Raw genomic sequence first — 16,486 nt, forward strand, 5'->3', positions numbered from 1 at the left:
ATTCATTCTGAAACTTCTAATGATGAAAGTAGCCTTAAGATACCGGGTTCAGGCCAGACAGCCATGGATCTCACACAGATGGTGAATCAGGTGAAATGATCCCGAATCTAAATCTATTTCCGTTTCAGTCTTTCGTCAACGGTGTACTGGATTTCTTTCCAACACTAATCTTTCTTTCTTTATGTATGGTCTTGATGTTTTGTCCCCTCCAGTGGTAGAACTAAGACTAAATCTAAGATATCTCTTTAGGGTTTTAGTGACAATTGTTTTCTATCGGTACCACTTTCATTTTGGCCAAAACCATATGAATCTATTCCATTGCTCTAACTCTCTCGAAACGGACCTTTTTCCTGAGCGATCATCTCTCATTCCCCTGATGACGCATCACCTAGCAGCATAATTAACACTCGTTAAAGTCAGAGGCTGTGGGGGCCTGGAAGGGAGAGACTAAACCTAATAGCATCTTGCCATTAAAATGGAGCACCGTAAACTCCTTTTCACATTAAACTAGTCTCCTGTGACAACGAGAACATTCAAATGGAGCACCGTAAACTCCTTTTCACATTAAACTAGTCTCCTGTGACAACGAGAACATTCAAATGGAGCACCGTAAACTCCTTTTCACATTAAACTAGTCTCCTGTGACAACGAGAACATTAAAATGGAGCACCGTAAACTCCTTTTCACATTAAACTAGTCTCCTGTGACAACGAGAACATTAAAATGGAGCACCGTAAACTCCTTTTCACATTAAACTAGTCTCCTGTGACAACGAGAACATTAAAATGTTACATCTGTTGGGAGATGGTGGGATATGACAACTGAAATGGAACAATTCTTTCTGTGCGCTGGTTTTGTGTCACTGGGGCTGCCGAAGAGGATGCACCCTGGTTCTGCACTAGTACAACTCCTCCCCATCCTCCATGCAGAACCTAATTGAATAGCTCACACAACATTTGGTTCTGGGTTGTCGAGATTACATTCAACATGTATGGCTTTAATGTTCCTACACTTGCAGTAGAAAACCAACAGCAATACATTAGTAAGGGTAAGTAAACTTACCAAAATGAGGGGTGTGACTGGGCCTCCTCTTCACTATGCATCTGCCATGGGAGTTCTCTACAAGCGGGGTGAGGCAGGGGCCACAGTGTGAGCTGCCCGGCTGGCAGAAATGCCTCCTTGCTCGGGCACAGTCCAGGCTACGTGGGCATACGGAAGAAGACCCTGTGAAAACAGACAGACACAGACTAACATTAGTTTTCACATCCATTACTGGATCTCACACAGTTTGGATTTGAACTCCAGTACCCCTCCACCAAAAGTGAAAAAAGGCAAGCCTCTCTCTTCCTGACCGTCAGTGTTAATATCAACATCAGCAGACACATTACTTCATCATGATATAATTTTAAATGTAAAAATTAAAATCAAATGTAAATTTAAAAACAAAGCACTGGTCTCTAAGATAATAATAATCATTGAGGCTTCCACACAAATTGGACGCGACACCAGAGAACTCATCTCATTATGCAGGCATTAAGTCTTACAGCCTAGCTATTATCAGGGAGCCTGAGGTGACAACGGAAGAGCGAGTGAGAAAGAGAAAAGGGAAATATCATAATAAATCATCATAGTCACCTGAATGTACAGCTAATATAGTCACCAGCTCTACCACACACCAAGCTACAGCTAATCAGACTAGATATGGGCCCTAGGGCGGCAGGTAGCCTAGTGGTTAGAGCATTGGACTAGTAACCGAAAAGTTGCAATTTCAAATCCCCGAGCTGACAAGGTACAAAATCTGTCATTCTGCCCTTGAACAGGCAGTTAACCCACTGTTCCTAGGCCGTCATTGAAAATAAGAATTTGTTCTTAACTGACTTGCCTAGTAAAATAAAGGTTAAAAAAAAAAAAAAAAAAAAAAAGGTATCTCAGTGGTTGGGCTAGTAACCGTAAGGTTGCTAGATCAAATCCCCGAGTTGACAAGGTAAAAATATGTCGTTATGCCCCTGAGACAAAGCAGTTAACCGACTGTTCCCCAGGTGCCGAAGAAGTGGATGTGGATTAAGGCAGCCCCACGCACCTCTGATTCAGAGGGGTTGGGTTACATACGGAAGACACATTTCAGTTGTAGGCATTCAGTTGTACAACTGACTAGGTATTCCCTTTCCCCTGGTCAAAAACGTTGGACTAAATAAGGAATAGGGGTGTCATTTAAGAGCCCGAGTTTCAGAAGACAATATCTACTTCACTGCCTCTAACTGAAAATCAGGGATCTCAGTCACTTTAATTCCTCACTGTACAAAGTCTATGGTTGTCATAGAAACCAACCTCCTCTGACTTCAAAGTCTTTAGATTGTTATCTGAAGTTTGAAATAATACTGCAGGTTTAGGCTCCCATGGATGAGCACGCTGTTCGAGGTGGACATCCTTCATTCTGACATGAAAAGATGAAGCCCGGAACCTACTTTTACGCTGCCGTTTGATACTGTTTTGGAGCCGGAGTTGGGCCAAGGTTGTGAACAGCTGTCAGATATATGGCTGTGTGCAGTGGGGTGAAGGTGGGATGCGTTAAGGGAGAGAGCTGTCAGCTAGGTCACTTTCACATGGAATAATACCCCTTAAATGACAGACCAAAATAGTGAGTGAGTCAGTCTGCCCAAGGCTCCTGAGTCCTGCTGCGTTGTGTGTCTGTTATCATGCAGAGTAAGCCTGCTTAACAGAGTAAACGCCTGGCCAAACCCTTCACCAACTGAATAACGCTTTCCCCAGACTGTTAAGCTGTGTGCCGAATGGCACCCTAATCCCTATATGGGGGTCGCCCTACTTTTTATATAGGGAATAGTGTGCTATTTGGGACACAGACCTAGTCTTTGTGTGTGTGACAGGCGTCACCTGGGCTAAACTTAAAAGGGATGTTAGAGAAATGCTTACAACCAGCCACTGCCCTTTCTGTCTCCGCCCGCCAATGGTCTGTAACCCAGTCCCTCCAGGATTTCCCAATGGTCTGTAAACCAGTCCCTCCAGGATTTCCCAATGGTCTGTAAACCAGTCCCTCCAGGATTTCCCAATGGTCTGTAAACCAGTCCCTCCAGGATTTCCCAATGGTCTGTAAACCAGTCCCTCCAGGATTTCCCAATGGTCTGTAAACCAGTCCCTCCAGGATTTCCCAATGGTCTGTAAACCAGTCCCTCCAGGATTTCCCAATGGTCTGTAAACCAGTCCCTCCAGGATTTCCCAATGGTCTGTAAACCAGTCCCTCCAGGATTTCCCAATGGTCTGTAAACCAGTCCCTCCAGGATTTCACTGGGATTTTCTGTGATATTTGAGGGCAATAATGCTTGATTTTCCCACGGAAATTATTCCATTTTGCATGGCAATATGAGATGTTTGTCCAATTTGTCTTGAAAATGCACTGCCGAGGGAAACCGTTTGTTGACGTGTGGCTTGATTGATCCATATTATGCAGTAAATGTGCAGTGATTGGTTGAAATTGCGACCTCTCTTTTTGTACTGTGGTAATGAGGCAGTTTTATGTGTTTTATTGTCCAGTAATATATGTGGGGAATTTGGGATTTTGCAACAACAAAAATGAGATCGTAGAATCCTGGAAAGACTGGTCAGCAAATGTAGCGATGTGTTGTTTGAATGTCATATGTTGAACAATACGACTGAACTGACCATAACCAAATAGGTTCTCCCCCCAAAATGTCTTCTGTACCTCCAAGACAATGGGTGGTAAAAATGGCTCTCGACACCTAGGGTTATAACCATGTGACCTAGCACACTAGAAAAGTACTGCTCCCCTCGCTCAACTCTGGACCAGAAGGACCACAGGCCCTGGACCTTTGCCTTTAATGGCCAGAACTGGTAACTGATATGTTTGGGGAAAAGTACCTTTTAGGGAATAGAACTTGTAATCCAGTACAGAAATTGGTACTAAACAGTCTCAGAAGAAAACAGAAGACTTAAGAGCTAGTGAACAGTACACTTAAAACAACCTTCTACAAGGAAGAAAACAGAAGACTTAAGAGCTAGTGAACGGTACACTTAAAACAACCTTCTACAAGGAAGAAAACAGAAGACTTAAGAGCTAGTGAACAGTACACTTAAAACAACCTTCTACAAGGAAGAAAACAGAAGACTTAAGAGCTAGTGAACAGTACACTTAAAACAACCTTCTACAAGGAAGAAAACAGAAGACTTAAGAGCTAGTGAACGGTACACTTAAAACAACCTTCTACAAGGCAAGGAAGAGTAGACCTTTAGAGCTAGTGAACGGTACACTTAAAACAACCTTCTACAAGGCAAGGAAGAGTAGACCTTTAGAGCTAGTGAACGGTACACTTAAAACAACCTTCTACAAGGCAAGGAAGAGTAGACCTTTAGAGCACAGCCTCTGCAACTCAAGCAAGGAGTCAACAGAGAAGAGCAACAATCATAAGGACACTAACTCAGGAGCAACCTGAAGGAGGAACCACCCAACTCAACCAGAAAGCACACGCATCCATCTTTTTCCATTGTTATCCTCCATGTGGCCTGAACAATCAACAAGCCACAACAGATTTTGATTACAGACTGAGTTGAATAAAATATCATGTTCAGGATCTCCAGACCTTCACTCCTTATCTTTCATTCTATTTCATGATCATTTTCATCATGTTTGTAAATATTTTGATGAGTGTTATTAAATGTTGATTGAATAAATACATTGTGATTGTCTATATATACTGGTAAAGAACTCCAACAGATCCACATCTTCAGATGAATAAATGTATTACTCTAATTGTAGTCTTCTAGAGTTAATAACTCAGAAATAAGGTCTTCTTGGAAGACCATTTTGTCCAATAACTGGACTCGTGCCCCATTAATAATAGAATAGTATTAACAGTGGAGTAAAGTTAAGTATTTTATGTAAAAAATATTTTAAAGTACTAATTAAGTAGTGTTGTGGGTATCTGTACATGACTATTTATATTTTTGATAACTTTTACACCACTACATCCCTAAAGAAAATACATTTACTTTTTAAGCCATACGTGCTTAGCAGGACAATGGTCCAATTCACACACTTAAGAGAATATCCCTGGTCATCCTTACTGCTTCTGATCTGGAGGAATCACGAAACAAATACTTTATTTGTAAATTATGTGTAAATTAAGTGCTGGAGTGTGGAGGCAACTCGTAATTTAAAAAACATATTTGCTTAATATAACAAATTTGAAATTATTTATACTTTTACTTTTGATATTTAAGTATATTTTAGCAATTACATCTACCCTTAATACTAAAGTATATTTTAAAACAAATACTTTGACTTTTACTCAAGTAGTATTTTACTGGGTGACTTTCACTAGAAGCATTTTCTATTAAGGTATCTTTACTTTTACTCAAGTATGACAATTGGGTCTTTTTTCCACCACTGAGTAATAAGTGTCCACAGTACCCTGCACATTCAAGGGAAGCAACTCATTAAAGTAAACCCCTCAATACTAACCCTTGACTGACATCACATCCCTTTGGAGGGCTACGCAGCTGAAACTCTGAAAGGCTGCTGCGGCTGCCATAACGACTGCCATGGCAACTGAGACTGTGTGACATCATCAGGTGTGAGTCACACTGTGAATGCAGAAGGCGGGGGAAGATAAGGGGGGGGGCCTATCAAGAGAGACAAATGGGGATGAACAAGCTAAGATTAAGACAAACGATAAGAAGAGGGGAACATTTATTTTAAGTTGGCTGGCAAGACCAAGGACAGGAGACCAAGGACAGTGTTTATGTTAAGTAGTAGGATATGTCCCATTCTGTTTCTGATAAATGTTAGCAACCAGATATTCATGAATCCCATCTGAATGTAATTGTATAGTAGCTAAACAATATAGCGATTTTGTTTCACAAATTCTCATATTTGTCCTCATTCTTATAGTCCAGACCTGAGCAAAAGTCCGGCACGGTGGCCATATGTGGCCCACAACCTGATTCAATACGATCCGCGGAATCATGCTCAGATCACATAAAAAAATTGCGATAGTAAAGGTTTGAAAAATGTATTTGTTATTCAAATGAAAAGCACAATGGATACTGGCCTTTGTGTAATGATTTAACTCCCACCACTTGTGTGACATTTATTTTAAAGGCACGTATAAATAACAACTTTATGAGGACAGACAGTGGCTGACACACACACACGTCACAGTTACAAACAGTAGCTAGCTAGAAATTAGCGCAAAAGGTTGTTTTTCCAAAGAAAAGTAGATCATGAATGTAGGGTGTTCCAACAAGAGTGGACATCGAAATATTTTCGAAAGGGATTTTCACTAAACTGCATTCAGCAAACGACGGAATTGAGAGCACTAGCTATGTACTGTCCCACAAAATTGCTAAACATAGCAAGCCATTCGCTGAGGGAGAATTCATTAAATAATGTTTAATTGACTCTGCAGCAATATGAGCCATGTTGTGGATACAGTCACACAAGTGGTAAACTTCATAAGAGCAAAATCTTCAAAACCACAGGCAGTTTGTCTCACTGTTGGAGACAGAGTCAGGTCATGCAGATCTCCCCCACCACGCAAACGTGAGACGGCTGAGTTCAGGGAGGTTGCTTAAAAAGGGCGTGGGACCTGAAGGTTGGAGATTGCTGAGTTTTTGCAAATGAAAGGGAAATGTGAATTTCTCTCAACTGCAAGATGAAGAATGGTTGTCTGATTTTTCCTTCACTGTGGACATCATGACCCTCGAATTAACTCAATTCCAAACTAAAGGGAAGGGCTTTTTTGCACATCAGATGTCCAGCCTTGTCAAAGCCTTAAAGGGAAAATTACTCCTCCTGACCCGCCAAGTAGAAGCCAACAATCTCACCGACCTTCTGACACTACTAGTCTGTTCCCTATCAGATGACACTACTAGTCTGTTCCCTATCAGATGACACTACTAGTCTGTTCCCTATAAGATGACCAGCGGGAGAAGTATACATCGGTGCTGCGTGCTTTGAACGGTGAGGATTTCAAAGTGTTGGAAAATGACATGCTGTTGGTTTCCTCTCCTTTCACCTTCAATGTGGATAACGCTCCCAATGACCTGCAACTTGAGCTTATCCATCTTCAGTCTGATGCAGTGATTAGAGAACTATTCAAAACAATGTCACTGACAAGGTTATATGCATCTCTCGATGAACAAAACATTCCAAAGATTAGGAGTCATGCTCAGAAGAGGTTTGTACTGTTTGGGTCAACCTGTGTATGTGAACAGGCATATTCAGTGATGAAATATAACACACCAAGGCACAGATCTTCTCTTACTGACTCTCACCTCTCAGCAATCCTGTGCATAGCGACGTCAGAAACTATACCTGACTTCACTGCTCTAGTCAATGCCCATCAGAGACTTCACTCCTCACACTGAGTAGTTTAAATGTAATGTTGAGCTCTCTGTTTTTGTGCATCCCCATTAACAAGAGTTCTGTCCGTGGTGCTGAATGTAGTGTACATTTCCCTTCATTTAGTTCATTGCATGTTTCATAACGAAAATACCTACCAAAAGGAGAACATGGATGTGGTTTATTTCTGTGCATTTTAAAAAGTCAAATACGTGGCATATCTGGATGTGAATTACAGTAGATATATCTGTCAACACAGTCATACACATGATGTATAATCCTGTAATATGATTCTGGCCCATGATGGCAAAAATATATTCTAATGTGGCCCTCCATGGAAAATAATTGCCCAGGCCCGTTATAGTCTGCGTCCCAAATGGCACCATATTCCCTTTAAGGTTGTGGTCAAAAGTAGTGCACTATGTAGGGAATAGGGTGCAATTTGGGACACATTCTCAGTTTTCCTGATCTGACTAACAACATTTCTGACCCAATTTGCTACTTTTGCATTTGACAAATCAGCCCTCTCAATTGGTCCTGACAGAGAGCAGATCTCCTATAATCTTCATTCAGCAGCAGCAGGGTATAAATCACCCTGGCTAAGTTCCCCAGAGAGCACAGTCTGTCTACAAATCAGCTAGTGTAGCCTCGCCCCAGCCTAGAGAAAGGAATAGTTTTCCTCTGCAGTATGTGAGTGGCATTGAGATCCTATCATTTCTGGTTTCTATCACTTCTAACATTTCTAATCCTACAAATTCCATTGAATTCTGTAGTGAGTGGTATGAACACCTAACAAGATCCGTATCCACTTGTGATGGTCTTTAGGCAGCATCCAGCTGCTTACTGTCTAGGCTAAGCCAAGTATGCACATATCTGACTATAAGCCATTCAAGAGCGGCATTCTATCGTTTTCTGACCTTATCTGACGGTCAAGAAATCCACTACACTTTGGAGGTTACCTGGTCCATTTAGCAGACAGACCTGGGTTCAAATACTATTTTAATTCATTTCTAAATACCTATCTGGGCTTGGTTGAGCTTGCCTGGCTTAAATGGACCAAATGAATTGGCCCAAAACGGTAAATCTTGTCCACCTGTCAGTCAAGGCAGGCTAGAGTAAATGCTCAAAGTATTTTACGAGTCATCTTTTTTCGACCAATTGACTGGTCAAAATTCTAAAATGTGTATTTTCCCATAAATATAGGCACACCCTATGTGTTTTAATAAAATCAACTATATGTAGACTACTGAGCTTGTCTGATGCTTTAAGCACACTGTGATTAAATAATTGAGACACAAATGACTCAAGAGGGAGCCAGAGATCAAGATAGCCTAACCAGCATTTTTTTAAAACTGTTCCCGACCTTCCTCCTCCAGCTTCTGCCATTACATTGCCATTACACCCCTGGGGTAGCCAGTAATAAATAGCCAGTCAAATTTGGAGTGCCAATTTATCTTAACATTTCTACCGATCTGCTTGCCAGTTATGACATTCGTATGCACATTGCTCCACAACAATTTCATTTATTTTATAATAAAGCCTTGGTAGCTTATAATTTTCATTAATCACAAATGATTTTATCTAAATAAAATGAAGTAACTTTATTGCCATTCCCAACTACATTACCAGTCAACAATGGACACCTACTCATTCCAGGGTTTTTCTTTGTTTTTACTATTTTCTACATTGTAGAATAAAAGTGAAAACATCAAAACTATGAAATAACACATTGAATTATGTAGTAACCAAAAAAGCGTTACACAAAAAATATTTTACATTAGAGATTCTTCTAAGTAGCCACCCTTTGCCTTGATGACAGCTTTCACACACTTGGCATTCTCTCAACTAGCCTCATGAGGTAGTCAACCTGGAATGCATTTCAATTAACAGGTGTGGCTTCTTAAAAGTTAATTTGTGGAATTTATTTTCTTCTTAATGCGTTTGAGCCAGTTGTGTTGTAACAAGGTAGGGTTGGAACAGTATACAGAAGATGGTCTTTTACCAAATAGGGCTAAGTCCATTTTATGGCAAGAACAGCTCAAATAAGCAAAGATAAATGACAGTCCATCATTACTTTATCCTATCCGCTAGCGACCCACCTCAACAACATCTGGTGAAATTGCAGAGCGCCAAATTAAAATGACAGAAATAGTAATAATAAACAATGAAAAAACAAGTGTTATACATCAGTTAAAATATGAACTTCTTGTTAATCCAGCCGCTTTGTCAGATCACAAAAAGGCTTTACGGCCCCACATACAAACATTTTCCAACCAAGCAGATATGTCACGAAAGTCAGAAATAGCTATAAAATGAATCACTTACCTTTGAAGATCTTCATATGGTTGCATTCAGAAGGGTCCCAGTTACACAATAAATGGTAGTTTTGTTCGATAAAGTCCATCTTTTTATCCCAAAAACTCTGTTTTGTTGGCGCGTTTTGTTCAGTAATGCACTGGCTCAAAGGCAATCAACATGCAGACGAATACATCCTAATAGTACCGTTAAAGTTAGTCGAAACATGTCAAACAATGTTTATAACTAATCCTCAGGCTGTCAATTATCGATAATATTTCAACCGGACAATAGCGTATTCAAAAGAAAGGAAAAAGAACGAAGGGCGCGCTTCTCCAGACCCCTAACAAAAATGTATTTTTCTTCATCGTTTTTCAGAAAACAAGCCTGAAACCATGACTAAAGACTGTTGACATCTAGTGGAAGCCATAGGAACTGCAACCTGGGCCCTAACCAATTACATAGTCAATAGGCATTCAATGGAAACCCACTTCCTGGATGGATTTTCCTCAAGTTTTCGCCTGCCATATCAGGTCTGTCATACTCACAGACATTATTTTAACAGTTTTAGAAACTTCAGAGTGTTTTCTATCCAATTCTACCAAGTATATGCATATCCTAGCTTCTGCGCCTGAGTAACAACCCGCCCACGCTGGAAGGAAACTACTGCAAACCCCTCAAAGAATTCATTCAACCTTTTGGCACGTCATTCATCCGAATTTCCGAATACTGCCCCGTCACTAAAAAGTTAAGACATGAAGGTCAGTAAATCCATAAATCAGCCCAAATAAATGCTTCACAGTAACAGACATCTCAAAATCAACTGTTCAGAGGAGACTGCGTGAATCAGGCCTTCATGGTTGAATTGCTGCAAAAAAAACTACAGGACCCCAATAAGAAAGAGAGACTTGCTTGGGCCAAGACACACAAGCAATGGGCATTAGACCAGTGGAAATCTGTGCTTTGGTCTGATGAGTACAAATTTGAGATTTTTGGTTCCAACCACCGTTTCTTCGTGAGATGCAGAGTTGGTGAAAGGATGATCTCCACATGTGTTGTTCCCACCTTGAAGCATGGAGGAGGAGGTGTAATGGTGCTTTGCTGGTATTTAGAATTCAAGGCACACTTAACCAGCATGGCTACCACAACATTCTTCTATTATTCTACAATGTAGAAAATAGTAAAAATAAAGAAAAACCCTTGAATGAGGTGTCCAAAGTTTTGATAGGTATTGTATATAAAAATAGACTACATAAAGCCAACAAATAAAAACATTGCAGCCTGCATGCAGGTAGAAATCACACATGGCCTGTATGCAAGGAACTTGAAACACTGTATCAAATTGGTCCAGCCAGAAGCTCATGCTAATAAACTTGCAACATTGTATAAAATATTCTGTCCCCTCAGAGTTCTGTGCCAGTAAGCTCTGGACAGACACAGTTGTAGGCTATTTGATCCAAGGATAAGTAGTAATTAGGTAGGCCTATTTTATGACATTACCACCGGATCAGAGAACAACATTTGTTTCTCCCTTTCAAAATGAGTGGTTATCGAAAGGGAGGAACCTGGAAAGGTTTTTTAAATAGGCTACATTGAGGAACTATTGTCATTCACAATGGATGTAAAAAACAGACTTAGTTTACTTGCTGTTTAAGTTGAAGACAACATTTCTTTGCGAAGCTCCACAGCTCATTAGTGGTGGTGAGTCAAGACAATCAGAAATACTATGAGATCCCCCAAATGGGAACATTTATAAGCCTACATTTGCTCGCAGGCCAGGTAGCCTAGGCCTACTTCTATGCGTAATCAGGTGCGTGTCCTTACTCAACATTGACAGGAGCGCTCAAAACAAAATACAATGAATACATTGACAACTCGGAAACAGAGTGAAATAAATCAAAACTTGTTTCTCACAAGTGTAGCCTAGGTTGTGCAAACAACGTGTCCACTCCGACAATGAGAACATTAAGAGACTAATAATAATACATAATAATATTATTATTGAATGCATTAACAGAAATGACAGTAACCAAACAAACATTGTAGATTAGAAGTTATGGCAAATGTAAATGTAAATGTACGACTGGTGAGGCCTCCCTGCGGCCTATGCAATGGATTCGTCTACTGAGACAGGCATCAATCAAGACATGCAATAAAACATTACTTTTTTTGTTGCAACTGATCGACTACCAAATTCTCGGTCGACGAACAGCCTATTGACCAAACAATCGACCATTCAACTGACTGGGATCAGCCCTAAAGTATCTTTAAAATGTCAAATAGTATTTGAACCCAGGTTCACTAGCAGCTCATCTACTGAATGTAAATCTACTCTGACAGAAGAGGGGAATGCAGTAGTACGATATCTCCTACTGAGCCCAACCCACAGTGGGTCAAGACTGTCTGACATGACAGTTTTATGCCTATGAACTGTCTGCCAGAGTCAATTACATTCAAACTACTGCAGACCTTTCATTTAGAACAATGCCAATCGTTTTCTGGAGAACTCTCCAATGAATTCATGATCAGAATTCTAATTTAACTGACTCAAACTGAAATTAAACCACTGCTTGGGGATTATCAAAGCAATCGGGAAGTGGAATGGAACAGTATTGAAATGAAAACCCAAAGAAAAAGCTTTTTATAGTCGAAGGTCCCCCCAAACTCTCACTCAATTTATGCTCAGTGATATTGCCAATGTGAATGATTTAAACCATGTTTCCTTCCTCAGTGCCAGCTGAGCTGTTCTCTCCATTCTGTAGGGTCTATATACGTGTGCAATGCCCTCTGGCTCCACAACCTGCCGCGTATCTCCACCACAACCTGCCGCGTAACTCCTCCACAACCTGCCGCGTATCTCCTCCACAACCTGCCGCGTAACTCCTCCACAACCTGCCGCGTAACTCCTCCACAACCTGCCGCGTAACTCCTCCACAACCTGCCGCGTATCTCCTCCACAACCTGCCGCGTATCTCCACCACAACCTGCCGCGTAACTCCTCCACAACCTGCCGCGTAACTCCTCCACAACCTGCAGCGTATCTCCTCCACAACCTGCCGCGTAACTCCTCCACAACTTGCCGCGTATCTCCTCCACAACCTGCCGCGTAGCTCCTCCACAACCTGCCGCGTATCTCCTCCACAACCTGCCGCGTAGCTCCTCCACAACCTACCGCGTAGCTGCTCCACAACCTACCGCGTAGCTGCTCCACAACCTACCGCGTAGCTGCTCCACAACCTGCCGCGTAACTCCTCCACAACTGCTGCGTAGCTCCTCCACAACCTGCTGCATAGCTCCTCCACAACCTGCCGCGTAGCTGCTCCACAACCTGCCTCATAGCTGCTCCACAACCTGCCTCATAGCTGCTCCACAACCTGCCGCGTAGCTCCTCCACATCCTGCCGCGTAGCTCCTCCACATCCTGCCGCGTAGCTCCTCCACATCCTGCCGCGTAGCTCCTCCACAACCTGCCGCGTAGCTCCTCCTCCACAACCTGCAGCGTAGCTCCTAAACATCCTGCCGCGTAGCTCCTAAACAACCTGCCGCGTAGCTCCTCCACAACCTGCCGCGTAGCTCCTCCACAACCTGCCGCGTAGCTCCTAAGCAACCTGCCGCGTAGCTCCTAAGCAACCTGCCGCGTAGCTCCTAAGCAACCTGCCGCGTAGCTCCTAAACAACCTGCCGCGTAGCACCTAAACAACCTGCCGCGTAGCTCCTCCACAACCTGCCGCGTAGCTCCTCCACAACCTGCAGCGTAGCTCCTCCACAACCTGCTGCACAGCTCCTCCACAACCTGCCGCGTAGCTCCTCCACAACCTGCCTCATAGCTGCTCCACAACCTGCCGCGTAGCTCCTCCACATCCTGCCGCGTAGCTCCTCCACATCCTGCCGCGTAGCTCCTCCACATCCTGCCGCGTAGCTCCTCCACATCCTGCCGCGTAGCTCCTCCACAACCTGCCGCGTAGCTCCTCCTCCACAACCTGCAGCGTAGCTCCTAAACATCCTGCCGCGTAGCTCCTAAAAAACCTGCCGCATAGCTCCTCCACAACCTGCCGCGTAGCTCCTCCACAACCTGTCGCGTAGCTCCTAAGCAACCTGCCGCGTAGCTCCTAAGCAACCTGCCGCGTAGCTCCTAAGCAACCTGCCGCGTAGCTCCTAAGCAACCTGCCGCGTAGCTCCTAAGCAACCTGCCGCGTAGCTCCTAAGCAACCTGCCGCGTAGCTCCTAAACAACCTGCCGCGTAGCACCTAAACAACCTGCCGCGTAGCTCCTCCACAACCTGCCGCGTAGCTCCTCCACAACCTGCAGCGTAGCTCCTCCACAACCTGCCACTCCACAAACTTCCGCGTAGCTCCTAAACAACCTGCAGTATAGCTCCAGCTCCTCCACAACCTGCCGCGTAGCTCCTCCACAACATGCCGCGTAGCTCCTAAACAACCTGCCGCTCCACAAACTTCCGCGTAGCTCCTAAACAACCTGCCGCGTAGCTCCTCCACAACCTGCCGCGTAGCTCCTCCACAACCTGCCGCGTAGCTCCTCCACAACCTGCCGCGTAGATCCTCCACAACCTGCAGCGTAGCTCCTCCACAACCTGCAGCGTAGCTCCTCCACAACCTGCAGCGTAGCTCCTCCACAACCTGCAGCGTAGCTCCTCCACAACCTGCAGCGTAGCTCCTCCACAACCTGCAGCGTAGCTCCTCCACAACCTGCCGCGTAGCTCCTCCACAGCCTGCCGCGTAGCTCCTCCACAACCTGCCGCGTAGCTCCTCCACAACCTGCCGCGTAGCTCCTCCACAACCTGCCGCGTAGCTCCTCCACAACCTGCAGCGTGGCTCCTACACAACCTGCCGCGTGGCTCCTCCACAACCTGCAGCGTGGCTCCTAAACAACCTGCCGCGTGGCTCCTCCACAACCTGCCGCGTAGCTCCTACACAACCTGTCGCGTGGCTCCTAAACAACCTGCCGCGTAGCTCCTCCACAACCTGCCGCGTAGCTCCTCCTCCACAACCTGCAGCGTAGCTCCTAAACATCCTGCAGCATAGCTCCTAAACAACCTGCCGCGTAGCTCCTCCACAACCTGCCGCGTAGCTCCTAAGCAACCTGCCGCATAGCTCCTAAGCAACCTGCCGCATAGCTCCTAAGCAACCTGCCGCGTAGCTCCTCCACAACCTGCAGCGTAGCTCCTCCACAACCTGCCACTCCACAAACTTCTGCGTAGCTCCTAAACAACCTGCAGCATAGCTCCTCCACAACCTGCCGCGTAGCTCCTGCACAACCTGCCGCGTAGCTCCTGCACAACCTGCCGCGTAGCTCCTCCACAACATGCCGCGTAGCTCCTAAACAACCTGCCGCGTAACTTCTAAACAACCTGCCGCTCCACAAACTTCCGCGTAGCTCCTAAACAACCTGCCGCGTAGCTCCTAAGCAACCTGCCGCATAGCTCCTAAGCAACCTGCAGCGTAGCTCCTCCACAACCTGCAGCGTAGCTCCTCCTCCACAACCTGCAGCGTAGCTCCTCCTCCACAACCTGCCGCATAGCTCCTAAACAACCTGCCGCGTAGCTCCTCCACAACCTGCCGCGTAGCTCCTAAACAACCTGCCGCGTAGCTCCTAAACAACCTGCCGCGTAGCTCCTCCACAACCTGCAGTGTAGCTCCTCCACAACCTGCCACTCCACAAACTTCCGTGTAGCTCCTAAACAACCTGCAGCATAGCTCCTCCACAACCTGCCGCGTAGCTACTGCACAACCTGCCGCGTAGCTCCTCCACAACATGCCGCGTAGCTCCTAAACAACCTGCCGCTTAACTTCTAAACAACCTGCCGCTCCACAAACTTCCGCGTAGCTCCTCCACAACCTGCCGCGTAGCTCCGCCACAACCTGCCGCGTAGCTCCTCCCTAACCTGCCGCGTAGCTCCTAAGCAACCTGCCGCGTAGCTCCTAAGCAACCTGCCGCGTAGCTCCTAAACAACCTGCCGCGTAGCTCCTCCACAACCTGCAGCGTAGCTCCTCCACAACCTGCAGCGTAGCTCCTCCACAACCTGCCACTCCACAAACTTCCGCGTAGCTCCTAAACAACCTGCAGCATAGCTCCTCCACAACCTGCCGCGTAGCTCCTGCACAACCTGCCGCGTAGCTCCTCCACAACATGCAGCGTAGCTCCTCCACAACCTGCCACTCCACAAACTTCCGCGTAGCTCCTAAACAACCTGCAGCATAGCTCCTCCACAAACTTCCGCGTAGCTCCTAAGCAACCTGCCGCATAGCTCCTGCACAACCTGCAGCGTAGCTCCTGCACAACCTGCCGCGTAGCTCCTCCACAACATGCCGCGTAGCTCCTAAACAACCTGCCGCGTAACTTCTAAACAACCTGCCGCTCCTCAAACTTCCGCGTAGCTCCTCCACAACCTGCCGCGTAGCTCCTCCACAACCTGCCGCGTAGCTCCTCCACAACCTGCCGCGTAGCTCCTAAACAACCTGCCGCGTAGCTCCTCCACAACCCGCCGCGTAGCTCCTCCACAACCCGCCGCGTAGCTCCTAAACAACCTGCCGCGTAGCTCCTAAACAACCTGCCGCGTAGCTCCTCCACAACCTGCCGCGTAGCTCCTCCACAACCTGCCGCGTAGCTCCTAAACAACCTGCCGCGTAGCTCCTAAACAACCTGCCGCGTAGCTCCTCCACAACCTGCCGCGTAGCTCCTCCACAACCTGCCGCGTAGCTCCTCCACAACCTGCCGCGTAGCTCCTCCTCCACAACCTGCAGCGTAGCTCCTAAACATCCTGCCGCGTAGCTCTTAAGCAACCTGCCGCGTAGCTCTTA

General features: G+C 45.3%; 1 protein-coding gene across 1 annotated transcript in view; it reads right to left on the reverse strand.

The window, feature by feature from the left end:
* Positions 1-16,486, reverse strand: part of LOC118374545 (neural proliferation differentiation and control protein 1-like) — a 47,914-nt gene that overhangs the window by 15,165 nt on the left and 16,263 nt on the right. Inside the window, exon 2 of the mRNA XM_035760975.2 lies at positions 1,063-1,224. Within this exon, the coding sequence (XP_035616868.1) occupies positions 1,063-1,224 (162 nt within the window). The remainder of the gene's footprint in view (positions 1-1,062; positions 1,225-16,486) is intronic.

The sequence above is a fragment of the Oncorhynchus keta genome, chromosome 25 (assembly GCF_023373465.1).
Source record: "Oncorhynchus keta strain PuntledgeMale-10-30-2019 chromosome 25, Oket_V2, whole genome shotgun sequence".
Taxonomy (NCBI): Eukaryota; Metazoa; Chordata; class Actinopteri; order Salmoniformes; family Salmonidae; genus Oncorhynchus; species Oncorhynchus keta.